Here is a 27852-nt window from a genome sequence, read left to right as displayed (position 1 = left end):
ACTTTCTAAACAACATTATTCCTTACAATAGGTCTATGAGATGAAAGCTAAACGGTGGGACATTCGCGGGATGTAACGGATTTTACCATGTCATCGTGAGTATGACAATTGGTAGGGTATAGCATGAGAAAGACATGAGCTATAGTTTCCTATGTTCATTCCAAGTCCCACCCTGTGTGCTACAGCCTATGGTAATTTAAGCAAACCGACGGCACTCCTTAAGCAACACTATCAGACCACACAAAAAACACATTAAATCGGTGATTTGTGCTCATGTGGATCTGACTGTTAGGGGAGATTGGACTGATGCGCATTTGACGAGTGACAGCCTGCTGACAGCTCGGCTGCAGACCACCATTCAATGACAGCAGGACGTCAGAACGCCCATATAGACAGGCGTAAACGTAACGGCTTTGGCGGCTGGCACCATTAACACTAAAATAACGTCCGTGTCATTCTATGCGACAAAATAAGTTCGTCTGAGTAATTTAGAACTATGTCTAAACTAGCTCACTTCCTTTGGCAATTGCAGAGGTGGCGGAAGTACGTCAGTTATCTGGGCTCTGGGCATTTACTGCACTCTCTCCAATTTCAGATGGAGGGGAAAAGAAGGGAGAGCAGATTTTAATCATTCCTGTGTCTTTAAAGCTACTCATCAAAGCTTTGCCTTTTCTGGGAAGGAAATAGACGATGTATCGCGAACAGCAAAGGAAGCACGGACGGTGTACAGGAATGGATATTTAAAACTTACACGGCCCTGGATGTAGCCGTTGCTTTCTTTTCCTTGTTGGCTGGTACATGGGGTTTGATCACAGTGTGGAGGATTGTACTGTGAAGTGAACGGAGGATCATTTGGAAAATAGGCTATTGCGTTTAGGTAGCTGAAGACTTGGGAAAAATCCTTACCTCGCTTCGTCTGGTTGTATACTGGTCTTACGGTGAAACTTAGCAGAATGAGATAGTTATTTCTCAAAACTTGCATTTATTATGTGCTTTATTCACGAATGAACCATTTGATATTTTACTGTCAAGCACGCAGCTTGTTGTAAAGACGTGTATTTTTAGATTCGCTTTTTGACAGTGGGTCATGAATAAATAGGGTGGTGGAAAACATGGGCCAGCGACATGATTTCTCTGCCTTGTCTGCAGTATGCAGATATTAATGTGCTCCACCAATGCAACAAAGTTGCAAACCAAGTGAAATGCATGTAGCCTATTGCAACTATATATCAGATTTGCACCTGTTTAAATGAAGAGCACTTCGATGTTTTAGCGCTAGATCTCGAAAATACGGGCAAGATTTATCGCCTGTTCGTCCTCATGGAGCAGTTGAACATTTGTTTGTTTATTATTTTAGGGAGCTATTTATCCAAGGTCATTCTGTAGATTGTCCGTTTTTATTTATACACGCATGTACATAGCCTATTGTAAGTTCGTAACGTTAACCTTAGTAGTCCCGTAAGGGATCCGAACAGCCGACGCTTTGTGATCTGGTGAGATTTTTTATTGCAACGATTGTAAAATGGATGGGAAATTGAAGCAGAGTCGGAGATCGCGTTCCCAGCGTGAGAGGGGACGGAGACGGGATTCTGCTGGCAGGGATGCCCGCAATCTGAGCCCTTCGTCTTGCTCAGACAGGGAGCAAACTCCTGGAATGGATCATGCCTCTCAGAATGGGAAAAAAGCCCCCCGTTCTCATTCCACATCTTCTACCAGAGCCCCGCGCCCCCCTCGTCGAAAGAGACGCGAGTCCAGCTCTCAAGAAGAGGATATAATCGATGGATTTGCTATCGCTAGCTTCGTCAGCTTGGAGTGTCTGGAGGTAAGGGCAGGCTAAAAGTCATTTTATATTCCTAACACGTCCTCATGTCTACTGCCGTCAACCTGAAGTTTGAAGTGTATTTTGTTTTGGCTTCCACTGTGAATGCACAAATGCACTGCTTTGCTTATATCTTGATTGAGTGAACTGAACTATGTAGATATATTTGCAAGAATCTGGGATGATGTTGACTTGAGGTGTATGTGACTATATTATTATCATAAGCTGTTGACCTTGCGTTCAATGGCTGAAACACAACTCTGCATTTTAAGAATCTGTCAGGTGACTTGATAGCCCAATGTTTAGGCCTTCATCACAACATTCAGTATGTGCCTTGAAAATGTTCTCCCCAGCATGATACATGTAATCATAATGCTGCGTAGATAGGCCTAAGTAAAAAGTACTATCCCATGTTAATCCTTTAAACATTGACCTACTTCATGGTAGTTCTGATCCCACACACTCCATTAGTAAGTTAAGGACCACTAAGATAAGTTTGCTTGAAAGGTAAGATAAGTTTGCTTGAAAATATGCATATTTTTGTGTCAATTTTCCTGTGTAGTTTAGAATCACTGTATTTACAAAAGCTTGTATTCAGATTCCCCTCTGTTGTTATAACAATAGGAACCAGTGGGGGTAAACCCCAGTTAGGTTGATAGGATTACCAACTGTGTTCCATGCCACTTTAACTGAGTTTGTATTAGGGCAGACAGGCAGGCGATGTGACTTGTTATTCAGCTGTGTGGAGGTGTGCTGTTCAGAGGCAGGTTCAGCTTGCCAGTTTGCAGTCCTTCCCCAGGGGTGCCCCACAGGTGTTGTAAACCTGAGAGGTGTCAGTGAGGACCTGCAAGAGGACGCCCTCCCATCTGTGTAATTAGATGCTATCGCAGTGTGTTTTATTCAGGATTTTAGGGAAATGGGCAAGATCTGACGCTGAAGTGCTGTGGCTTTAACTTGATTAGGTATGTAAATGACATGTAATAAGTGTGGAATGAATCACTGTTGTGTTGTGCTTATTGTGTAGAAAGGGACATTTGACCCAGACCTCACACCTTCACTCTCTGCTTTCCCTTTGAGTTTAGTGCAAGTCTACAGTTTGGGGATCTTTTGTTGTTAACAGTAAAAGCCTTTAGTAATAACATTACAGTGCTGTGTTATGCTGTATTGTGATGGATGAGACCTCTTGATGAATTTCAAGAGTTTGAGGGCAGTTGAATGAGTCATGTGTCTGCGCCGCGGCTTTGTGTGAAATGTGGCACCATGAAGTCACTGGTATTAACCATGCAAGGCCGCTTTGCTTCGTACCTCAGCAGCTCTATGAGCAGAAGTAATGACTGTGTACATAGCAACAACGATGAGTGTGCGACTTACAGGAAAAGAGAAAATTGGTAAGAAAGGCTTCTTGAGGCGTCTTGAGGTCTGACATCTGACCACAGGTGTTTCGTAGCAGTAAACAAAACAAAGAAAGTCAAAACAAGCAAACCCCCCTGACACAACCTGTAGATATAGCCCCCCCTCCCCCTGTTCTTCATTCAGTCATTTTTTCAAAATATTTGTAGGATGTAATTTATTTATGAGTACGCATTTTTCCGTGTTTTTCCCAGTGACTCGGCCAGTCAGTGGTTATTTTTAACCAGGCATGCTGCTTGGCCTCAAACTCGGTGGGAATCTCGTATCATTGATGCGTTCATTACAGTAATTCTGAGGCTCTCCCTTGCCATAATGTGATTCGCTGCATGTTTGTGTGGATGGAAAAACAAACTCTGTCCCGGCTCTCGTCCTGCGGTTTTTGTGTGTGTGTGTGTGTGTGTGTGTGTGTGTGTGTGTGTGTGTGTGTGTGTGTGTGTGTGTGTGTGTGTGTGTGTGTGTTTGCGTGCTTGTGTATGTGTTTGTGATGAAACTCAGACAAACTTCCAGCGTGTCTGCATAACAGTCTGTGTTCCCTCACACTGATTCAAATGTACCAGCAGTGTGTGTGTGTGTATCTCTGTGTGTATGTGTGTGTGTCTGTGTCTCTGTGTGTGTGTGTGTGTGTGTGTGTGTGTGTGTGTGTGTGTGTGTGGTGTCAGATCAGAGAGGACGAGAGAGCAGCTGCTGTTTTTGGGTTTGATCCACGGCTTCTGGTCTCTCTGCATTTGTCTCTGCACAGAGAGCTGTCGTGACTTCTCATGCACTGCCAAGGCCTATATGAGAGAGTAGTCCTATCACCTAGTGCGGCCGCACCACTAATTGCGTATCAATTATGCAGCCGCCACAGGCCTATTAGCCATTAAATAACGTACCCCCCGCCCAACACACACACACACACACATACCCATACATATACACACACCCTCACAGAACTGTATGCTGCTCAGTGTGTGGAAGTTAAAAGGGGACGTTTCAACACCATTATTCAAGCTCAGGTGCATTATGACAGGGTCATTGAGTGATTACCAAACAATGCACTGTGCATTGCCCTGCGTGTGTGTATATTACGTGTCTGTGTTTGTATAAGTATAAGTATATATACTCTTTTGATCCCGTGAGGGAAATTTGGTCTCTGCATTTATCCCAATCCGTGAATTAGTGAAACACACTCAGCACACAGTGAACACACAGTGAGGTGAAGCACACACTAATCCCAGCGCAGTGAGCTGCCTGCATCAACAGCAGCGCTCTGGGAGCAGTTAGGGGTTAGGTGCCTTGCTCAAGGGCACTTCAGCCGTGCCTACTGGTCGGGGTTCAAACCGGCAACCCTCCGGTTACAAGTCGGAAGCGCTAACCAGTAGGCCACGGCTGCGTGTGTCGAGTCAGAGAGAAAAAAAGCTTCTAGAGTAGACGATGCCTACAACTGACCTACATCTAACAGCCGTGAGGGTACACAGTATGTGGGTGGCCTCCAAACGGAAGTGGAGCCTAGACTCAGCTTTTAAACTCCCAGGCTTGTGTGAGTCATATCATTCCCCCTTAAACTCGCTCTGATAATGCAAGTGAACTCAGGGAATCAAGGGTATTGCATTTGTGTATGTGTTGTGTGGCTTTTGTTTGTTTGTTTGTTGCTGTTTTTGTTGTTTGTTTATTATCTCTTAGTTACCCTGGAAAGCTTCTTACCTATACCTACATGTACCTCTGTGTAATGAACATAGTTCCTTTCTTAGTTCTTTCTGTCCATAACGCTGGACTGTTGCAGCGGTTGCTGCACGGCTTGGCATGCAAGTGATGAGATGAAGCATGCAGAAGTTTAAACCGGTTGGGGCAAAGTGCTCACATGCCCGTTTAGACAATTACATAATACCTGCAAGCTTCCTTATAAAGTCCCTGTGCATAAATAGCTATTGAGTTGATAAGAAAATGTTGCAATTATCCACCACCTTCCATAATACAAATGAGATTTAATATTTGATTTCTCCCTCTCTCTCACTGTCTCTCTCTCTTTGTGTGTTACGTCTGTGAAACAAATCTGCTTGCTAATCCAGAAAAGTTGATCCTTATGTTGATCTGCTTAGGCTTGTGTTTTCAGATTTATTTGGTTTCACTGTGTGGAAACATTTTTTTTCCACAGTCAGGGCTCATTTGTAGCACACAAAAAAGATGAATATTTTCATGGGTGTCATCCAAGAATTAAAGCATGGAATAGTATCGTTATGCATTTATGAAGAATCTGTCATATCTTTGAAACCTACAGTATTTCTTGTTATTACTGCTGCTGGTTCCTAATGCATTTCCTGAGCTCATGTTCCAAGATGTTTGATTTGGGCAAAGCAAAAACAAATCTCATGAAACCAATAACCTGCTGTTGGGGTTCAAAAAACCCCAACAAATTAAAAATATATTTTCATGGTGGGTGGCAACAACAGCTGCAACACTGTCCTTGTGTTGCATTGATTACACAAGTAGGCAGCGTACAGTAGCAGGTAGGACAAACAGCCCCGATGTTAATTAACACCATTGCCTGGGGGGAATTCTTGTTTTTTTGTGGAGAAAAGGGTGTCTTTTGCGGGTTGCTGTGCCTGAGCCTCATCTCTCTCTCTCACTCTCTCGGTCTCTCATGGCTGGCGGACACGCAGAGCCTTTCTGAAAATAGACCAATTTATTGACAAACGAAATCTAAATATACCCTCCAAAGCAGCTCTTCCTCCTACCCCAAGGGAGCGGGTGGAGGGTTGTGGCCTGGTGGTAATGCAAGCCCTGCATGTCACGGCTCTCTGACCCTACGAGTGGCTCCAAAAGAGGCTAATTAGCAGTTTGGCAGTATTAGCTGTGAAAGGAGTTTGTGTGTGTGTGTGTGTGTGTGTGTGTGTGTGTGAGAGAGAGAGTGTGTGTGATTCCTTCCTTTTTCTCTATTTGAGTTTAGTTTAAGACTAAACTGGATGGAATTACCAGCTTGTCAGGATGCTGTCTTGTAGCAGATGATGGAACGTTGAGAGTTGTTTTTAAGTTAGATTTGGAGTTGATAGTTTAGTTTTAGTACAGTGCATGCACCCGTTGGAATGAACGTGCTGAGGCATGTCGAGATGGCTCCACTGCTGAAGTGATCACACTTTATTTCAGCTGAAATTATTTTTCACTTAGCAATTTTCTTCACATAATACTGCACTTAGCAATGGAAACTGTTAAGTGGATGAGAGTGAGTGAGTGAGTGAGTGAGAGAGAGAGATTGAGAGAGAAAGAGAGAGAGAGAGAGAAATAACACTTTTGGCAGTCAGACGGGCCCTCATAAGATTTACTGTAAAAATAATAGCGCGTAAGGATAGACAAATTATAAGTGCCTTATTAAGTAATTTGTGTTTTCCTTTCAAATAAGCATTTTGGTCAAGTCCAAGTCTCTCGCTGGCAAAGCTCATTGCCCTGAAAGGTATGTCTTCAGAGGCACTCTAAACCAGCTTAGAAAGCTGATTATGGTATGGTGTGTTGTGTGTGTGTTTTTTGGTAACCCTTGTTTTTGCGAGTAAATGAACCATTTTATGGGCGTGTGGACTCATCATGCTCAAAGGTTTGTTTGCTGGTTTGCTGAGCAAAGCTTTGACACAGCTACCTCGCCCACCTTCAAACAGGAACAGATGACTCATGTGTTAACTTCAGAATGAGACATAAGGCCACAATCACACCAGCAGCAATTTCATCTGAACTCTGAGGTATTTCACGAATCATGTCTGCTTCAAACCCAGTATAACAAGAGTGATATGACTCAGTGGTCATAGGTTTAGCGCTGACTGACTGTGTAGACCACTTTTGTCACAACTTGGTTTGTCACAGAAGCATGAAAAACATGCATACTTTCCCTTCTGTGGATGAAGGCCTATCAGTGTACAGAAACACACACACACACACACACACACACACACACACACACACACACACAGGGGACATACTGTATGTCTTACTTATTAAATCTAGTTTGCTTAATACTTTTAAAAACTACATTTAATGAGACATTTATGCCTCATCATGCTCTGCTCTGGTAATTTATTAAAGATTGACAATAATTACATGTTTACTGGACATAGTCTCTTACACACAGAAGTCACATAATCTACACTGTGATATGTTAATGATGAATGGGACATGGTTAGCTTTCTCTGAATGTGCTATTTCCATGGCCCCTGATTGAAGCACTGATTCGTATCTCTCTGTCCTTGGTGCACTAATGATCAGAGTAAGTGTGTATGTGGACCCCCCACCCTCCACATTCACTGATGTTCTGTCTAAATCATGCACCAGAGAGGCTCTCAGAACATGTTTTCTGTATAAATGACTCTTGCTGTGAAAGCAATTAGCGTAACAGTTGTCGACAAGCTCCTTGCTCCGAATGCTAGATACAAGCATTCGCTCAGAGGGGAATAGGCTTTATGGTCGAAGTGATACTAACAATAATTGCTGAGAGCTCTATTCCCAGCCTGAAATAAGATATAAAGAGAATGGGCCTCTGACGCTCTCAGAAGCTTATCCTCTCTCTCTCTCTCTCTCTCTCTCTTCTCTTTCTTTCTTTCTTTCTTTCTTTCTTTCTCTCTTTCCTCTTAAGCATGGGATTCAGGAATCCACACCATGCCTCAAACAGGAGATGATATCTTGGAAATACTCTCTCTCTCTTTCTCTGGCTCTTTCTCTCTGTCTGACAAAGACAGAGGTTTCTGTCAAATATTACCCTTTGTGTAAAGTCAAACCAAATAAGGACTTGGGCTGTTGTTTCAGTGCGGATTCTGGCTGCTGGGTAACAACCCGTGGCCAAGATCAGAGCTCCGAGATAAGTGTGTTATGCAACGTGGAATTCTCCACGCTCGAGCTGACAGAAACGTCTCCCTGCCTCCGTGTTCTCTTTCGGGACTGGAAGCAGTACCTCAGTCCCATACAACATTATTTTTCATCGTAAAACTTTTTTTTTTTTAAATAAATAAGCCCAAATGAAAATTGATAGACACTTTTAGCGTGTGTCATTGCTTTTGTATTGTAGTGTATACTCTGTTAAGATGCCCTCAGTGACCAACGACTGGCTGGTATATTGAGTGTGTGCTCTACGGGGAGCAGTTAAGAAGACACAGGCCCAGAGAATGATGGATACGTTTACAGACGGTCCGTCACCAACTGGAAAGCATGTCTCTTTTGAGCTTTTGACGCCTGTTGTTATGGGTATTTTCTTCTCAAGGCCTTCTGACTGAGGAGCAGGAAACAGGCGGCGCAGGCAGTAAGGTTTGTGTGCTGTCCCTTGTCGCTTCCTCTGTCTCAGTGAATCACCATCCTTGTTCACAACAGACCTGCTGAAAGGGTCTGACTTTATGTACTGCTTTGGGGTAATTGATCTGATCTGTCCTCATTTGAAAAGTTGAAACTGGTACATTGTGAGCAACTCAATGTTTTTGAGACATTGGCATCTGAGTGACAGACACACACTCACACACACACACACACACACACACACACACACACACACACACACACACACACACTTACATGTTGGTGTACAATTTATGCCCTTTGAAGTGTACTACTGCCTCTTTGCTCTCCCTCATTCACAAATGTAATCTGACTGCTGGTATGTAGACCTTATTTCTATTTTATGTACTCCAAATGTATGTGTGTTGAAATGCCGGCCGCTCCTTCCCTTCAGATCATTTTTTTAGGTCAAAGTTCCGTCCAGCTTGTTTCCATTACTTATCCAGCTGCTGATGAAGCACCCTCACATGCTGTGCTATGGCACATGCTGTGAGCACTTTACTTATTTTCCTTTTCAAAAGAAGAAGAAATCAAGGCCCCCTTATCTGTATCGATTCTCATGGTGGCTGTGTAGTCTGCCGTTCCTAAAGTGCCTGCTGATTGCTGCGGGACTCCTCCAGGGTGAGGGTCATTGGTTCACCTCCCAGGGAGCATGTCATGTGTACTCTTAACATGCAGCCTACACCCTGCATTCCAAAGCCTGGAGTCAGGCAAATGACCCAGTGAAGTTGACCGGACCTGTGGTGTGCATGGATCCTGGGGCAGGGAGGTTAAGGAAAGGTGAGGCAGGTGAGATGGAGGACCCAATAAGGGTTAAGCCTAAAGGTGTCCCAGGAAGAGAAACACTTTGGCTGGAAAGGTGACTTCTTGAACGTTATAAGACAGAATAGTGTTCAGTGAATCAGTGGTACATTTTGTGAGAAACTGAGATTAATGTGACTCCATAAAATTAACAAATTGACCTCTAATATTACCAAATACTTAAGCTTTGGCCAGACCACCTGTGTGGAGGTCAAACAATGAGTCCGTGTGGGGAGGTCACAGAGGGGGCCATTTGACCAGACGCTTGGCTTAAGATTGTGGATTTCAGTGTTTTTCTGCTGTGAGGGAGTGAGCGACGAGAAACAAGAAGCGCGAGCTTCGGAGGGCTGTGGGGGACAGTGAGTAAATGGGGGGGGTATGCCGACCCCAGCAGTCCTGCCTCTCTCTCACGGACTCTAAATAGCAGTCCAGCGTAGCGCTGTATGCTTCAGCTGTCAGGGGTGATGAGTGACACAGAAAGCTGAGGCCTGGGCCCCGTCAGGGTCCTCGCCAAGCCTGATGTGTCATGAAATTCCCAACAAGTCAACTTAGTGCAGAACATCTTGTAAATCCTTAATGGCTCTTCAGCTTTGTCTATTTCATAATGTAGTTATCTATATGTGACGATGGCGCCATACTCAGAAACTCTTAAATATTCAGAGGAAGAGAAGAGTGTGAGAAAGAGGGATCCGTGCAAGCGTTTACTGTAAGACTGCCATTGAGATGCTGCATGTCATGAGTTAAGGTTTCGGGACCATTATGAATCGTCTGCTGACAGACTCCATACGAATCTACACTCAAATAAACCAATTGTTTATTGGCTTTCGTAACCAGACTCATGTCAGGAATTCATGCGAGTCAAATGGCGAATGAGATAATGTGTCTTTGGGGGCCCCATGGGCCAAAACACAGAGCATTGTTCTCCGCAGAATGCACAATGGCTGTTTCTGCTCAGACAGACGAGGCAGGCAGGCCCTGAGCTGACAGAGGAAGGGTGGTGATCAAGATGCAGCACTACCAGCAGCAGCAGCAGCAGCAGGACGAGGAGAGGAAGCGAAAGCCGTGCGGTCAGAAACCATCGCTCAATATATTGTGAGCTCAAAACCTAATGTCACTGGAAATGGCCTCTTTCCCATAGCAACCCCCTGTCCTCGTACTCGCTGATGTTGTTGCTCGCGATCTCCACGGGCGAAGAGGTGGGGGGGGGGGGGGTGTTGGGAGGTTGGCCGATGTTCCTCAACACCACAATTAGATTACACGACTTGGGGCCGTGAACTGTGCGGCTTTGAAAACACCATCCCCTTATCTGAGAAGGCGCATTCCACAGTGTGCCGGGGAAGGGCGGTCGGGCTAGCTTTTGTCTGGGGCTCGGCCCAAACTGGAGGCCTTGGGAGACACACGAACGGAACGAACGAACAAACGAACGCTGCCGCTGCCCCCTCCCCCACAGTGGGCAGGAAGGAAATCTCGCTGCTATCTTGTGTGAAGCATGTGTGGGTCGCCCCGGCGGGCCCCCAACTGTTGAGTCGTTGTGGAAATCTCAGCCTGTAGAGGAGTACCAGAGCTACCCGCTAGGTGTGAGCCATTAACCGCAGATATGTCTCATGAGTTTTCAGCCCCTTGGGAGTTTGTGAATATATATCTGAGGTGTTTGTGTGTGTGTGTGTGTGTGTGTATGTCTGGGGTGGGGGTGGATGGGTTTATGGGTGAGTGGGGGTGAAATAGAAATATCACTTGTGCTGTATAGGTAGACCAAGGAAATTGGTTTTGCTCTGAAAAAATGCATACTCTGCACCAAAGAAATAAATGATCAAAACGGGCAAAATAACACCAATGTAGAAATGTTGTTTTGATCCAGCACACTCATCAGAACTGCTTATTTTCCAGGGACTTTTTTCCAGGGTCTTTTCCTCTGTTGTGCTTTTGTTTGTTGTTTGTGTTGTTCTCAATGGGCGCTTTTCCATTGCTTCGGTCTTTACGTATGTGGTTTGTGGTGCGTCTGAAAAGCTGCCTGTCAGAGCCAATCAGTGCAGGTCGTGTTGCTTAAAACAGCCCTCCTTGCTTGCTACAAGCTGCAGACTGAGCGGTGAGAAACAAGCCCAGGAAATGGAATGTGACACACATTTCATCGCGCAAAGTGCTCTGAAGTGACAGAACATAATGCATGTGTAGATGTAGATGGCAATGAGATTCCACCTGGAGATCTAGACCCAGGGAATAAAATAAGGGGGCAAAAATCCTTCTCGGATACATTTTAATTGTAGATAATGAGTGCTATAGGTAATCAGATGCATTTATTTATTTATTTATTTATTTATTTATTTATTTATTTATTTATTTATTTATTTATTGTTATTTTATCCTGTATTTTAACAGGTGAGTCCCATTGAGATCTTGCATCTCTTTTTCAAGGGAGCCCTGAATTCGCAAAAGTAAAAAAGGACACTAAGAACATATTTGAATGTGTTCTTGCATCTCCGATTCTCAAGGGTTGTGTACTCTTCCACATCGGAACATCTGTTGGGTCCAAGAATTGTATGTGCATCGTAATGGCCCGCATGGTATTATTCCGCCGTTAGAAAAGAGGAAATGTGTTTTGTCTTGTTTCTCCTTTCCAGAAGTCTGAGTGCTACCACAAGCTATTTAATATTTGGTATCTGTAAGCTGTTTTGTATCTGTATGCCATTTGACAGATACACAATAGCTTGGCACAAGGGCACTTATTTTTAGATATAAACCCATCTCCCGTGGTAAAGTGGATTCAGAACACATGCCAGCTCCTTGGCACAGGTGTACTTGTTTTTATATAAAGTACTGTATGTCTCAGCAAGCGGCGCGTTGATCGCATACACATTGTGACAAATTAGAAATGGTCATGCAGACGGTCAAGGGACAGAGTTCAGGGAAGCTGGGCACGTTTGTTGTTTCTGTCTTTCACTGACGGCCCGTTGTGGCCTTTTCCACTGGGTAAGCAGCAGTAGTGAGCTGGGAGCTGCCTAGAGGACGACCTTCCCCCTTGAAACGGGCTCCTGGCGTTTGTTTTTTGTCGGCGCTTCATCTGTATTCAGAGGTATGCTGGTTGCGGGGCCCCGCACTTGTGAATTCACCCTTGTCATGCCACATTTAGCAGATAGCGGAGATAAAAAAAAAGAGGGAATAAAAACAAACAGATGTTATTTGGGACTGCTTGAGTGGTGAAGGAGGAAGAGGAGGAGGAGAAGGGGGGGGGGGCTGATATGAAACCAAGGGCAAAATGGAAAAGCTGGAGAGCCTTTTTGAGAAAAAAAGAGCAAAGAACATGAAAGCTGCACGACTGTAATAGGATGTCTGTGCCAGGCTTTTAGTCTCACTCTGGAACAAGTGATCCTGGACTTAAGTGGACCGTGGCGTGTTCTGATACCCTTTCGGGGAACATGTGGCCCCTCTAGTGTGGGCCATTTACTGTGAGAGACCGTTGAGCCAGCGGGTCTAACGAGAACCGTCGCTGTTCCACTGCGACCATAAAGAAACCACAAACAAGGTTAAGTGCCTTTAAATAGGCAAGTCTGAGTGTCAGCAGAGAACAGAAGTGTTAACAGCAAACCTGCCTTATGTCACATTTTTACATGAGCAGCATTATTTACTGTAAGGCTTCAGAGTCAGGTTAAGTAGGTTCACAGTTGTGTATCTATATTTACACAGATTCCTACCAGGTGCATGCACAACACGTCTTTTTTTTTTTTTAATAAACAAGGCATCTGTGACCTCTGAGTCATCAAAATGACATACACTGCTAATGGCTCATTATGGTCAGCAAAACACGTCTTATCTGAAGCCCAGCAGTGCCCTTCGAATGACCATCGCGCAGTGAATCTCCAGCGCGGGCATCTTTATTTATACTAAACTAATGGCTGGAATAAAATGTGAAAATAAATCTCGGCTGATACTGGAGTCCAAGGGAAGGCCAGTGTAGGACAGTGGTGCTCTCTCTCTCTCTCTCTCCCTTCAGATGACCTTGCCCACTGAAAGAGGCAGCTGGTGAGGGGCGCGTTTGAAAAACAGGCGAGGTCGGTACTTTGTCTCACTGGCTTATAAATAATGTGACTTAGCGCTCCGAGGAATGTGTCTCCATTACGTCAGTGAGTGGGGGTAGGGGAGGAGAGAGTCGAGAGGAGGTCGACGAGAAGGAGGAGGATGAGGAGGAGGTTACATTGATATTTTTCCTACCGACAGTGTCTGAGTGATGTGTTGCTTCCAGAAGCATGTGTCACTTGCTGGAGCATGTCAGCTAGTGTGGTTGGGGTTGTTGATGGAAATGTGTTTCATTGTGCATTCTGCTAAGCCTATTTAATCCAGGGGTTTTCCCCTCCATTGCCTATTATTGTGCCAACAGTAAGTATGACAAGTTTGTTGTGTCCATAATAAAGACCATTTATATTTGTTGGGCGCTTTTGCGTCACTGTGAAATCTCTGCTAAGGTGCTGGATTCAATTGAGTTGCACGCTTCGTCTGTCCTTTAGATAAAAACACGTCATGCCTTTCGTCATAAAAAATAGCCTGTCCATAGTTCCATAATATTTCCCACTGATTAATCCAGTGCAGAGAATCCCTAGCTATCACTGGCTTAGCTCAGCTGTTTGGAAAGGGGACTTTGCTCCCGTTGTGTTTGGCCCTGAGTATACCCTGAGAAGCTGTCATTAGCATATTCCGAATGCCTTGTTTGTTGCATGTAGTCCTGGAGCACAGAGCATGCTTCTGTGGAAGGTCACGCCAGAGTAGAATCATGCTTGTTTACATGTGCAAAACACACAGAAACAAGTTGTGCATTATGGACACTTTGCCATTTGTATTATTTGACTTATCCCTTGAGCTGTAGTGAGTAGTATATATTTTTCTTTTTTTAGGAAGTGTGAACCAATATTTGTGTCTGTTGTTTCTTTCTTTCTCATGTGTGTGTGTGTGTGTGTGTGTGTGTGTGTTTGTAGGTTTATGATCTGTGTCAGACGCTTGTGTTCATGAGTGTGTGTATGCTTGGGTGTTTTGCTGTGTGTGTTTGTGCTCATGTCCTGTTGACACTAACGACCCGTGCTTTGCAGACAGTTGTTGGCTGTTGGCAGTGGTGATGGTGGTGGTGGTTGCGGCTGTGGCGTTGTGGGAGTGGTTTGGCTCGTTGCACTCAGCGATCAGCTCAGGGGAGTGGCGATGGAGTGTGTGTGTGTGTGTGTGTGTGTGTGTGTGTGTGTGTGTGTGTGTGTGTGTGTGTGTGTGTGTGTGTGTGTGTGTGTGTGTGTGCGAGAGAGTGAGACGCCCGGGTCGGTTGGGGCTGTTCGAGGGGATGAGGGTGGAGGTGGCGGAGCGTAGCCGCATCAGGCAGGGCTGGGTGGATGAGATTTCCTGTGTTTGCCTATGTGGCTCGGGGCGAGCGCGAGAGTTCGGTGTCAGGTTGCGGCTCAGGCACTTAGAGCGCGGGTGCACTCATCAACAGCGGCGCGGCTGCCATTTACATGTACAGGATTACCACACTGTGTACCACACTGTGCCACAACTGTACGGCTGCTTGACCACCACTCCCCCAAAGCAGCACCGTCATCTGCTTTTACGATCTTTGACAGTGCATCTTCATGCTCAGTTTATTATTAAAGTGGGCATTCCCCCCTTCCTCGACAGGAATAGAAGCACTCTTGCACATGGCCGATGTCTCACCGAAATCCAACCCCCCTCGGGGAACTGAGTGTGCAGAGCTGTCTCAACGAGGAAGTGCAGCCAGCATGATGGAGTAGGGCTTGAACCTCTTAATTCTGGTGTGTGCCATCTCTCCTGAAGCCAGCCGGCCCTACCTCCCTCCCACTCCACCCCCTCACCATGCCCACACTGTCAAAGGCAAACCTTGACAGCGTACAAAACTCCAGTGTCTCTCTCTCTCTCTCTTCTCTGTTTTTTTTTTCTTCTCAAAATCCATTTCTCTTCCCTGCCGTCGTCTCTTTCCACTCAGCAGTTCAAAGCCGCTGCGCCGCCGTGTGTGTGTACTCGCCCTCTAATGCCTAAAAACACTCATTTTCTGGGGCTGTCGGAGCAAGCGAGGCGTCGGTTCCTCCTAACAAGCCTCACATCCCTGCTCTGTCAAAGAGGAGGTCTCTTTCCAACCCTCGCCGCCTGCCACCACTCCTCAACACCCTCTGTCTTTCAGGGTAATTGAACTTCGAGACTCCGAGGCAAGGACCTCATTAATATTCCGTTTTGTCTGTGTTTTGCCGCCACTGTCAAGACGTTAACAGGCAGCGCCCCGGCGATTTTTTGCAGGCAGGAGTAGAGCTGTGAGTGTGATGGAAAGGGAGAGAAGCAGCTGATAGTGGCAACTTCAGGTTGTGAATGAGGTGCAAAATGGCTGAAAAGCCTCCGAGCAGGTGGGCTTCTACTCACTCCTCTGCTACTGTCATTAGTCGTGTGTGTTGCACTGGTGTTCCACATTGCCCCAACAAAGCAACGAAAAGCAAAGCAAAGCAAAGCAAAGCAACAAATAAAAGCAAAAAGGCTGCAACACTCCAATGCTCCAAAGTTTACATGCATTAACACCCAAGAGATCACTTGCCCTTTGCCGAGGTCTTGAGGGAATGAGTGTGAGGGAATTTAGAAGTACAGCATTTCTTCTGTTCTTTTATGGTGGTCAGTTCTGTACTGAACTTTATTTCAGTTTATTATTTTTAAGTAAAGTAAAAGTGATTGATAATGACTGACTGACTATTATTGTGTTACATGCTCCAAATGTAAAGCACAAATAAAGCTTATTATTATTATTATTATTATAGTTGGACAACGAGGCGTGTGCTTTCTATGAGACATGGAAACATGGCCTTCGGGTCTGGCTTAGTGCATTAGCTCATCTGTCAAAAGCCTTTGGAAGTGTGGGACTGCGCTTGGGTACTGCAATGGCTGGTAGTTAAGAAAGCGTGTTCTCTTTGGTTCTGTGGCTATTTTTAGCGTGTGGATGATGCACTGTGGTGAACGGCATGACGTAACAGAGCAGCTCTGTTGCACTCCCACCGACTGGTGGTGTGATGTCTGACATCTCTCTGTGTTTGTAACTTTATGGTTACAATGCTCACTCCACTGGAACTGCTGGCTCAGCATGTTTCAAGTATTCACTTTGATGTCACTCACTTGCCAAAAAAAAGAGGCCTAGGCTACTGGGGATTAAAACTTTTCTGTCTGCGGGGGAGACTTATTATTGAAACACTGTGTCTTTGGGAATGTCTGAGAGGAAAATAAATGTGTGTGTGTGTGTGTGTGTGTGTGTGTGTGTGTGTGTGTGTGTGTGTGTGTGTGTGTGTGAGAGAGAGAGTGTGTGTCTGGGCACACACCACTCAATGTGTCAAAGAGCTCAGAGAGTGTGAGAGGACTCTAGTCTTTCTATAGTCTCCCTCCAGGCAGTTGGACACAGGACGGTGTAGCTGATAGGCTGACTTAGCCGATTTACTGTCTCCATGCTGCTTGGGCATGCTTACCTACAGCTTACCACTGTCCCCTAAGCAAGAACAACCACAAAGAGCATGCACAGTTCTGGTAAAACAAAAGCACTCCTTAGTAAGCCATCCAACGACATGTTGCTCAAACAGTCCAACAAGCCTTGACAGCTGATGCTGTTCGAGCTCTGCCAGTCAAACATCATTGACCAAACATCAGGTGATGTAACGTTGATGTAATGGCATTAAACTGGCATGACATCTTGTATACCACTCTACTGTTTTCCATTCCCCACTCAAACCCCATAGCACACACCAATCAAGCTAGAGTTTCATACTGACTGATTTAAAGGCTGCCCGTCACATGTTCTCCTCTCAGTGAATGTGTGTTTTAGCATGAGCTGAGTGACGTAGCACAAAGCTAATGTTTACTCATACTCGTCTGAGCTTGGTTAAAGCCCTGTGCGTTGCCGTGAGGGGGAGTAGGGAGAGCGTGTAGCCCATAATATTTCATTCTGTGCCAGCGCTATACTCCATCAGCTGCCTCGGATCCGTCAGAGCTTGATGGTGATTGAGCTTTTATTCCCAGGAGGTATGAACATGACAGACTGCATCTCGGAAATTGTGGAGATGAATGTGCTACACATTGTTAGCTGTATTTTTTTTCTAGTCTCGGTAACCATTATGGTGAGGAGATTGGCTTTTATTATCTTGATGAGTGTGGTTGTGTGTGTGCGTGTGCGTGCACGTGCATGTGTGTGTGTGCGTGTGTGTATATGCGCTTGTGTATAGGTGCGTGCGTGTGTGTGTGTGTGTGTGTATGTGTGCGCGTGTGTGTGTCTGTGTGTGTGTCTGTCTGTGCATTTGTAAGTAAAAGAGGAAGTGAGAGAGAGAGAGACAGACAGACAGGGAAATATGGGTGCTGGTAGCTGCAGATGTTGCTGTAGGCTTAGTAATTATCCTAACTTATCCGGGTCAATGGTGGAACACTGGCTGTTTACAGTATCTCTAGAGGCCCACTTATTTGATCAGATTGACACAGTTGCTGCTTGTACTACAGTGATCGCATTTTACTGCGCTATCGCAGACCCCCGAATTCAGGTCCACTTTGTTTTCATAACCTACTTTTTTAGTTGTGTACTGTTGGAACAGTGAGGGAGTTCATGTTTCACCAGGTTAACGTCAGCCAAGGTCAGTCGAGGTCAGTGTTGTTTTAACTGGCAGCTGTGAGTTGCCCACAGCCATTTGAAAGTTTATGGATCATTTGCAGAGTGTTTGCAGAGTGTTTAACATGGCCTGACCAAATAAAAGGTTACAGATCTGGCGTCATCATCCATGACGAATGTGACTGAGGTGAGTTTCCCATAGGTGTGTCTCACAGAGCCATGCCATGTGTTGTTCACAAGACTCCCATCGTCACAGTGACACACACACACACACACACACACCACCTGCTGAGGTCAAGGCACAGTTCCACTGAAGTTTTTGGGACGCTAAGGAGCATGCTGCATGTGACAGCCAGGCTTTCGAGTTGAACATCTGACTTCACGAGTGCATGCCCTTTCTCACGCTAGACGAACTGTTCATTCCCTTGACCCTACCCCCCTTGCAGTTGCTGAGGGCTCTTGTCCATGTATGCGTGTGCTCTCCAGGGAGGGAGGGAGGGAGGGAGAGAGGAAAGGAGGGAGGGAGAGAGAGAGAGAATCAAAGTGAGCGAGAGAGGGGGAGGGAGAGAGAGACTGAGAATCAGAGTGAGAGATGTGATGTGTGTCTTTAGTATGGCTGAGCATGTCTACCCCGCAGCCCAACATCTGTTGAGCGCAGGAAGCATGTGAAGGATAATTAAAAGGACCGGCTTCAGACTCATTTTCTGCCTCCAGTAGCTCAGTAACTGGCGACTTGCACTGCTCCCCAAACCAAAGCGCCCATTATTCAGGGAATTAGAATGTGACAGCAGAATGGAATGGAATAAAGAGGTGTGCCACCGGGGCAGGAACCAAAAGATGATTTCCTCGGTTTGAATAGTTTTTTCCCCCCTTTGCCATAGCTTATTGGGCTGGTTTTGTTATTGAAAAAAGCTTATGGTCATGGTTGTTTTAGATCGGATGTGGAAATGGTCTGCAGCAAAAAAAAAACAAATCTGTTTTGTTTTGAAGTGTAAATACTGTAGATTATGATGTGTAGATAGATAATAAATTAATGCATGATTTTTTAATTGTAAATAGATGATGAAACATTATAAATGTAATACTGGACAAGGTCATCACTTGTCATAGATAACAACATGTATTAAAATGGGTTGCTGCTGTCTTGATTGTCAGTGAATGAAAGATTGTGCTTTGCATAATTATGGGCATAAGGTCTTTGATCACTTCCACAGCACTTCCAGGTCAAGTAGGGCCAAGGTCAAAGGTCAGATTTAATGCTGACACCTCAGTAATTACAAGTTAGTCATGTCCAGAGCAACATGGCATGTTTGTTGTAACACTAATTTCACAGCTTGTCCACTGTTAACAGTTTTAGGCAGTCCTAGATAGCAATTTCAACTAGCACTATACCTCAACAGAAGGGCTGGAGGTCAGAAACATGTTTTGAGCTGCTGGCCTTTTTTAGATGTCTTATTTTAGCTATATATCATAGGGGGCAAACAGTGTAACATTGAGGTGTTGATATTTGTTGTATATAGCATGTGTCATATTTCACACCAAATGAACTTTTATTTAAACAACTAGTGCAGTGCCCTTTCAACATGCTATTCCTGTAGCCCAATTACATGCCTGCAGGTAGGCCTGCTTTAAAAATAGGATAGGGAAAAACATAATTCCAGGTAAGCATTCAATAATGAATAGGCCTACAGATAATATAATAATATAATAAATGTGAAGTGAGCAGAATTTAGGCATGGCTGCATGTGACATTTTTTACAAATCAAAATTACATAATCCTAACAGCTGTTTTGAGTCAAGGCTATATGCTTAGCCTATTGAATAACTGGCAAACCATTTTGTGGAATGATGCATCATATGAAATTTGCAACGGTGTGACTCAAAAACAGTCTCTGGTGGCCTATAAGTGACATCACACTCTGTCTGCCCCTCGTTGCTTGTCGCTGGTTATGCTTTGCATGTGTGGCATTCTGAGACGTTCTTTAATTCGGGACCATTATTGCTCGTTTCAATTTATGACCTTGCAGTTGGAATTGTTGTTTGCTTATTCAAAGTCTAAAGACAGTCCAAAGTAGCTGGGCTGTTCGAAGTGTCCGTTTATTGCACATAATTTTTTACGTCATTTTGATGAGCCACTGCATACCTGTGCATGTTGCAAAATCCGCGGAGTTCACTTTATTGTTGAGGTCAGACATGTTAAGTTTTTATCCGTGTAACCTACACTGATCCAGTTTTGCCAAAGCCCTGCTTCTATCCTCACTGGTAGCTTACAGTACAATGGTGTGTGGGAGGGGGAGTGGCTAGCGGCGAGAGCCAATGTGCTTCTTTTACCGATATATTTAACAATATCTTTTGCATTTGTTATTCAAACAACGTCACATTTGGCACTGCACTTACTCATGCCCATAGCAAGACACCTGCCAAGTTTGAAATCAGGCTGACAAACGGTCAGCGAGATATGCGTGCCACAGACACACAGACATCCGGACATACAGACACACAGACGCTTCTTGCTTTATAGATAGATGTAAAGGGTAGAGAGCTTTTGAACCCACTTGTTACCTTGTGGGTTGTTGGGGCAGCCGTGGCCTACTGGTTAGCGCTTCAGACTTGTAACCGGAGGGTTTGCCGGTTCAAACCCTGACCAGTAGGAACGGATGAACCTCTAACCCCTCACTGCTCCCGCCGCTGTAGCAGTCTATTGTGGAAGAGACTCTTTAAGTCTGCAAATGCTTCTTTATCATATTTTGATGTATGCTGGCCTCACATTGACATATCTGTGAAAAATCACAGATATGTTTTATTTGCCATCATATTTCTGTCTTTGAGCTAACATAGAATAGAGGCAAATGTGTAATCTGTGCATGTGAATACTTATTGTTGGCACTGGCTCAAACCACATGTGTAATTGCAATTTATGAGTACCTGTAGTTTTCCCTGCCTCATCACATGCAATAAATTTTGATTGATGCATTTGGAACATTTGGGGCCACAAGAGTGCATTGGAATTTCTTTTTGAACAAAAAAATAAAAACATTTATGTGTAGGAAACAATTAAAAGTGAAATGTGTTCAACTTTTCGGTAATTATTGATATTGTATTCTTTAACACAGCAGCCAAACCAGAGCCTCAGCTGTAACCAAGTGTTGCCAAGGAAAGAGTCATGTGAGAATGTTCCAGAAAGGGGAACCAACTGTCTGACCACTGCCAAATCATGTGCGAGTCACAAAGCCTCAGAGTGCCTCTTCACCAGGAAAAAAGTCTATTCTGGAGAGTTAGCGAGAGGGTGACTGTGAAAGCCCTGTTGTGTTTGCCGGGGGTTCGTGGGCAAAGGCTTTTGTCATTTGTAAGCGAAGACAGAGTTCGTCTTTGTTATGGACATCATGCCATGGACCCCCCCAACCCCCCTTCTGCCTAATTTTACAAGTTGAGTACATTTCTTGACACAGTTTAAATCTTTGTGAATGTGTGTTGGCCGTTAGGGTGTGTGTGATATGCGTTGCCTTCTGGGCTATCTGAGCACATAGTGAGCTGTTTGAACTGTCAGTTGTAACAGTCTGTCCATGTCTCCCTGGCTCCCACCAACCCCAGATCCACAGGTCTGGCTGTCGACGCTCAGAGGAGTGGAGGCCGTGAGGAGCCTGAAAAGCTCCCAACCATCTGGCTTCTGTAAGAATTTACGGTCCGTACAATTAGGCATTGTTTGAAAACATGAGGGAGTCTCTATGATTTGCACAGTGCTTTTAAAAGCCTTTGTGAGGGCTAGCACTTCAGTGGAGCCAAGATGGCCTCTGTGAATGCGGAGGGAGGGGAAAACACAGCGTTCCACCCCCCCTTCACCCCAGCTGTAGCATTGTTCAGAGGGTGGAGAAACTGCCTGAACAGTCGGTGTGGAATTGGAGTCTGTCTGAGCGAGTGGTGGGCCTTGTGAATGGAGCGCTAGTCTAGCTCTGTGGCTCAGCAGCCCAGCATGTGTTCTGGAGCGTCTGCACCAGGGTGGAAAAGTTACACCAGAACCTTTGTCTGTCAATCATACATACCAGCCAGTACTCTTCTCCTGTCCTCTCTCACCTATGAAGTTGTGTGGGGCTTGTCTGCTACACTGGTCTCATAGAGTTGATAAGTGTGACATATTAAGCTTGTAAAGTTAACAAGCTCTTTTGTTCTCACTTAGCTAAATATTTGGCATTATGCAAAGGCAGAAAAGGCTAATTTGTCGAAGCCTACCTCTGTACGCATGACACGGAGGGGCCTTTTAATTAGTTAATCATTGTAAAACTTGATGGTTTAAATCATTAAAAAAAATAATGGTTTAAATAAAAAATGGTTTAAATAAAAAGGCAGAAAAAGCTAATTTGTCAAAGCCTACCTCTGTACGCATGACATGGAGGGGCCTTTTAATCAGTTAATCATTGTGAAACTTGATGGTTTAAATAAAAAAAATTTAAAAATAATAATGGTTTAAACAAAAAAGAAAATCAATTTTCAAATATGCTACACACAGAGTGTATAATAGGCTCCATAGTTTTCAGGGCGGTGATATATTAAGTGCACATATTACCCACTTAGTCACGGGCTCTGCATCCACAAGATTGTGTTAACTGTCCGCTGATCAGATGCTTAATGGTCGTGATTACATTAGTAGACTCCTTGCATTCCTGACACACTCATTCTCCTGTGACAGACAGAGGCGTAAGTGGGGTCAGGGCCTTCTCCGAGAAGGCCACGCTCCAGCTCGGCGACCCCGAGCGCTCCCCGGTGCAGGTTGGCAGCGGAGAGCGCCCGCCCGTGGAGGGCCTCCTCGGTTAATTGCTTTCGCCGAAAAAAACCCGCTTACATTTGCGCACACAGCTGCAACACTAAGTGCCAGGAAATTGAATGATTATTTTGCCGGGTTGGAGTTACAGCGCTGCATGCGTCGCGTGCGTGTATGTGTGTGCTGCACTGCGCGGGCGGCCGCATCTCATGCCGTGTATTGACAGCGAGCTTGACAGTGACGCCCGTCTTAATTAACATTCACGCCCTGAGAAAAGCGGTTAACACTGCTTCTACTCACGATGAAAACAGCCAGACATCTCTGTGTGTTTGCAGTAGTTGCTGCTTCGCCATATTCTCCCCCTCTCGCCGTGTTTGATAATACTGTAGTCATGACATAATCAGCCGGGCACGGATAGATTCAGCCCGTAGGCACACAGAATAGATCCCGCACGAAGCATGGAGGTGGATGCTAGCCACTGGCGTGGAATGTGGAGTTTTTCATCTCTGTTGGTTCACAGAGTGCAACTCTCAGGGTTTTTTTTCGAGCTCTCCAGGTTTGCCGTTTGTCTGGTGAAGAGGGAGATTTGTGCGGCGCAGACAGAGGGCACCTTGCGGGGGTAATGCTGTTTTTTTCCGCCTCCTCCAGATGGGCCCAGGTAATTCGAAAACGATTGAAATGGCTCGCAACATCCAGATGACCCGGGCCCTCTCCACAGCCTCGTCTCCTCTCATCCATCCCTCCCTCTCTCTCTCTCTCTCTGGTTCTCTCCTTCTCTCTCTTTCTCTTTCTACAATTCATCAGGCTGTGTCTCGGGGGGAAGCGACGGCAGTGTCCCCAGTAAAGGCGGATGTCTTTATATTGAATTACTGTGCAGATCGCTTCCAGCAGTCCCTGTTTGGCCCTCGGCCCACTCGCATGCGGGCTGCGCTTGTGAAGATGCAGAGTAGATTAGTGTACCCCCCTTTCCCGTGCACACGGACGGGCATGCGTATGCGCCGCACACACACACACACACACACACACACACACACACACACACACACACACACACACACACCATATACACACACACATTCACATTATACACACCCTCTCAACTCTAGCACGTTTACAGCGATTTGTGATGATTGCGCTTTGAATGACTCTTCAAATCTCCCCTCTTCGAATGCTTCAGTGTTTTCTCCCTCTTCTGTTTCTCATCTTTTTTTTTTTTTTTGGTGACTGACTGACTGCTGAGTTTGTGGAATGCGATTTTAATGAAAGCAATAACTGCCTGGAGGTCGGCGAGGCGCACGGGGAGGGCACTTCATGCTTGGTGATTCCCTTAATCCTCTACCTGCTGATTTAGCCATTTTTTCCCCCAACCGAGCCAGTTCCCCCTTGAGGAGGATCTATAACGCAGTGGTAGCCCCTTGTCATTACCAGGGTAGCGGTTAACCAGAACATATTGCGTCCGCAGTGGCCGTGGGTGTGTATTTCGACCTGACGGGAGATACCACGGTGCGAATTAATGGGAGCCCGCTGAAACGTTTTCTTATACTGAGGGGTAGAGTGTGTTCCAGTGGTGTTTGCATCAGCGCCCACTGTGAGGGTGAGCAGTGAGCCGGTGGCCGGATTGATCGTCAATTTATTTGTACCGCTTTGGTGCACTGTAGCTTTTCCCTGTGCGATTCCAAATAGGATTTGGCCAATTCGCTCACTCGTATACAGCAGCAGCAGCTGTTGCGCACCGAACCACTTTTGCGGACTGTCTCGCCCTGGCTTGTTAAGTAATAGGCTGTCTGCCGTTCCACTCCTTAAAAAGATAATAAAAACATCCCTTTACCCGGGGCAGCCCCCCCCCACCGTCCGTCAAGAAGCTGAGCAGGGGCATTGTGGGAAGGCTCAAACCGCACTTGGGGTCTAAGCACAGGTTGTCACACTCACTTTTCCTGGGGAGCGCAGAAAGAGAGGAATCTGGCCTCTCTACCGTACAATTTCATGCAAATGTGTGAGCCTCTTTTTCCCAAGCGGAGGGGAGGGGAAAGAGAGGGGGTCGCAGGTAGGCCAGTCAGCCAGAGAGAGACGGGTCGGGAAATTGTCCTCTGCCTCGTTCAATTTGCGGGAACTGTGCAGTTTTATTTGTGCACTGTCAGGCCCAAGTGCGCGTTTCCTGTGGTTTGGTTGTGTTAGGCACACAATCGCTACAGAGCTTCTTTCCACAGGCGCCCTTTGTAATTTACACATATTTGTCTGGGGATTCAATTGAGAAACTCTGAGATCCCACTAGTCTTCTACGCAATTATTTTCACATAAGTCTCTTTATTGTGATCTTCAACATTTAAAGTGCAATAAAAGTCTATTCAGAAAGAGTCTATGTGTAAACTTCTTGGAAGGGCCAAAATCTCTTTAATGTGTTTTGTTGGTGGAAAATAAGCTCCCTGTTAATGTGTTTCTTTGAACTGTTTATGGCCTCATGAATGTACAAAAGCCTGTCATTAGATATGTCTCACTTTCCTTTAAGGGAGGGAGTGAAAGGCTTTATATAGCCACCCAAGTGCACTGGAGAGGGACCTCTTTCCTCTGCCGCAGAAACTAGCAGGCTTTGGAAAACACCATTAGCCACAGAAGGCTGATGAAGTCCTATCTGACTGTATTGATGTCAAATCATGTTATACAGCTTGTAGCATTTTTTCAGGTAAATTCATTAAATCATGGCGTTTTTTGTGCTGGGAGGGCATCACTTTTTGGCTCTTAGTGAAGAGAGAGAGAGAGAGAGAGAGAGAGAGAGAGAGAGAGAGAGAGAGAGGGAGAGAGAGATAGTTTTATCTGGCAGACTGGAGGATCAGCCCTCCTATCTTACATCTGCTGTTATCTCAAACAGCCCGTAATAAAAGAACAGAATCTAATTGTCCCTCATTGATGTGTCCCAGTGAAAGGAGGAGAGGAAGCAGCCAGATCGCTATCTGTTTAAGCTTCAAGACAAACGCGAAACCAGAAGCTCTTCTCTTCTTCCTTCCCTCCCTCCCTCCCTCCCTCTCTCCCGCCGCGGTTGTGTCAGAAGGGAATCCGTTCTCACGGGAGTACGAGAGCTCACGCTGTTTGCCTCCGTTTGATATATTTTTCATTCCGTGAGCTTTTGGGTTGCTCTTATTGATTTTTAATACAGCATATGTCGGGTAGAACCCCAGCTGGGACTTGGGGTGGTGTCAGTGGAAGGCGACGGTGGTGGCATATCGAGCTGCTTTTTTCTTTCTTTTTTTTTTTTTTTTTTTACAGGATGAGGGGGAAAAAGTGACAAGTCTTTCATGAAGAGTGTGAAGTAATTTATCTGTCTCATCCGAGGCCTTGTGTGGTTCCTCCGCTCCTCCCTCTGAGACAGCCACTCGCTCGGCTCCCCCGAGTCTGGAGTCTGATGGGTGGGAGAAGAGGGAGATAAAGTCCCATCCGACACAGGCCTTTGGGCCGTGAGCATAGTATTTATGCAGCTCTTGTCCAGGCATATACACGCACACACACACACACACACACACACACACACACACACACACACACACACATACAGTACACACACACATACATGCATGCACACACACACACACACACACACACACACACACACACACACACACACGCATACACACAAACACACATACACACACACACTTCCCTAAAGGGATTGGTGACTCTGAGATGACATGAGAGTAAAAGAGGTTCTTTGGAGTCAGACTGAGGCTGTCGGTCGATGGACGTGGTCAGCGTCTGGTGGCTGGAGCTGGGCCACTCTGTCACTCAGATGGATGACGGCGCCTTTGACTCTCCACAACCCTCGTGCCCTGACGGGTCAGCTGGTGCCAAGCCTGGACTTGATCAGAGGCACTGAGTGGCAGATTGAAGCAGCATGGGATTAATTGGGGGGTTGGTAGGGGGGTGGGTGAAAAAGCGTGAGATGATGAAGGAGAAAAGGGCAGAAAGAGAGAGGGAGAGAGGGAGAAGAGAGTGAGACAGAGAGGAGAGAGAGAATGTCAAGGCACATCATGCTGGTTATTGAAACATCCCTTTGATTTACTCTGCCAAGTCATTTATTTGATTATGCCGCAAAAGTCGTCTTTCTATTCAGATGAATACATGCATGCATGTGGATGACACACCTACCGTTTTGTGACTGAAGCGACATACCTTTCTCCTCCATTGCATTGGAATGCATTCTTTTGAGGCATGATTGCACATGAGACCAAGCACTCACAAGAAAGTGCACTCTCAGAAATGGTCAATGTTGCTGCATTTCTTGATATATGAATGAAAGTAGCTTATTATATCGTGCTACATGTGCATTTTGATAGATAGGCATACAAGATATAATGCCCTTATTGATGATGGTTACAATTCATCATTCGTACCAGCAGCATATTCTCACACCAGGATATTTTCACAAAGTAGTGTAACCGACAAATGGTGCGTTTTTTTTCGTTTTGGTTTGTTCAACAGCTTATGTCACCACCAATTAGTTTAAAATCATGCCCGCTAAAATGGTAGCTGTTCCATCATTCATGCAATCCACTCACCCATTGTTTCTGCACACAGGCATCCACTTGCATTGATTGGGCCTCCACTCTTAACAAAGGTGCAATCACAACTCCAGGGCAATCAGATCTGAATGTCACCTAATCTGTGTATTAATTGCTGCATTGATGACTGTGTGAAATAACTTCCCCCCAGTCTGACCAAAAGGCACGATCACGCAGGACATCATAGGAATGGGTAGGCCTGGAGGAACAACTTGATTCTGTGCAGCGGCACGGTCCGTTCCTACTTCTCAGGCCCTTAGAGAGATGGCTCCCCCTCAATAAGTCCTCACTTCTTGAATTCCCAGCAGAGCCATCCTCTCTGAGAACCTTTCTCACTGCGATTCCTCCAAAGAGTTATAGGTAGTTGTTCAGTTGCAGTATTTTGATAGATAACCATGAATAGGTCCGCTAGAATGTTCGCATTCTGACCTTAATTCAGGTCTGTTATTCAAGTGACGTGCTGCATATCTGGTTTGCTGCCACAGTCTGTCTGCCCTCAGTAGGTGTTGAGTACTTGTCCTTGAATGTTTTGAGTGTGCTTCAGTGTATTCGGATGTTAAGTCCGACGTCACATGTCCAACAGCTTTTTCTTCCAAAAATTACCAGCGCAGCCAGCCGTTTTTTGCAA

At 45.4% G+C, this 27852-nt stretch overlaps 1 protein-coding gene across 1 annotated transcript in view; it reads left to right on the top strand.

The window, feature by feature from the left end:
- Nucleotides 1–542: 542 nt before the first annotated feature.
- fbrsl1 (fibrosin-like 1) overlaps nt 543–27852 on the top strand; it is a 233947-nt gene continuing 206637 nt past the window's right edge. Inside the window, exon 1 of the mRNA XM_048242723.1 lies at nt 543–1822. Within this exon, the coding sequence (XP_048098680.1) occupies nt 1523–1822 (300 nt within the window). The 5' untranslated portion in view covers nt 543–1522. The remainder of the gene's footprint in view (nt 1823–27852) is intronic.

Source organism: Alosa alosa, chromosome 5, assembly GCF_017589495.1.
Source record: "Alosa alosa isolate M-15738 ecotype Scorff River chromosome 5, AALO_Geno_1.1, whole genome shotgun sequence".
Classification (NCBI taxonomy): Eukaryota; Metazoa; Chordata; class Actinopteri; order Clupeiformes; family Clupeidae; genus Alosa; species Alosa alosa.
Note: the sequence above shows the minus strand (reverse complement) of the source record. Positions and strands in the feature narration are given on the sequence as shown.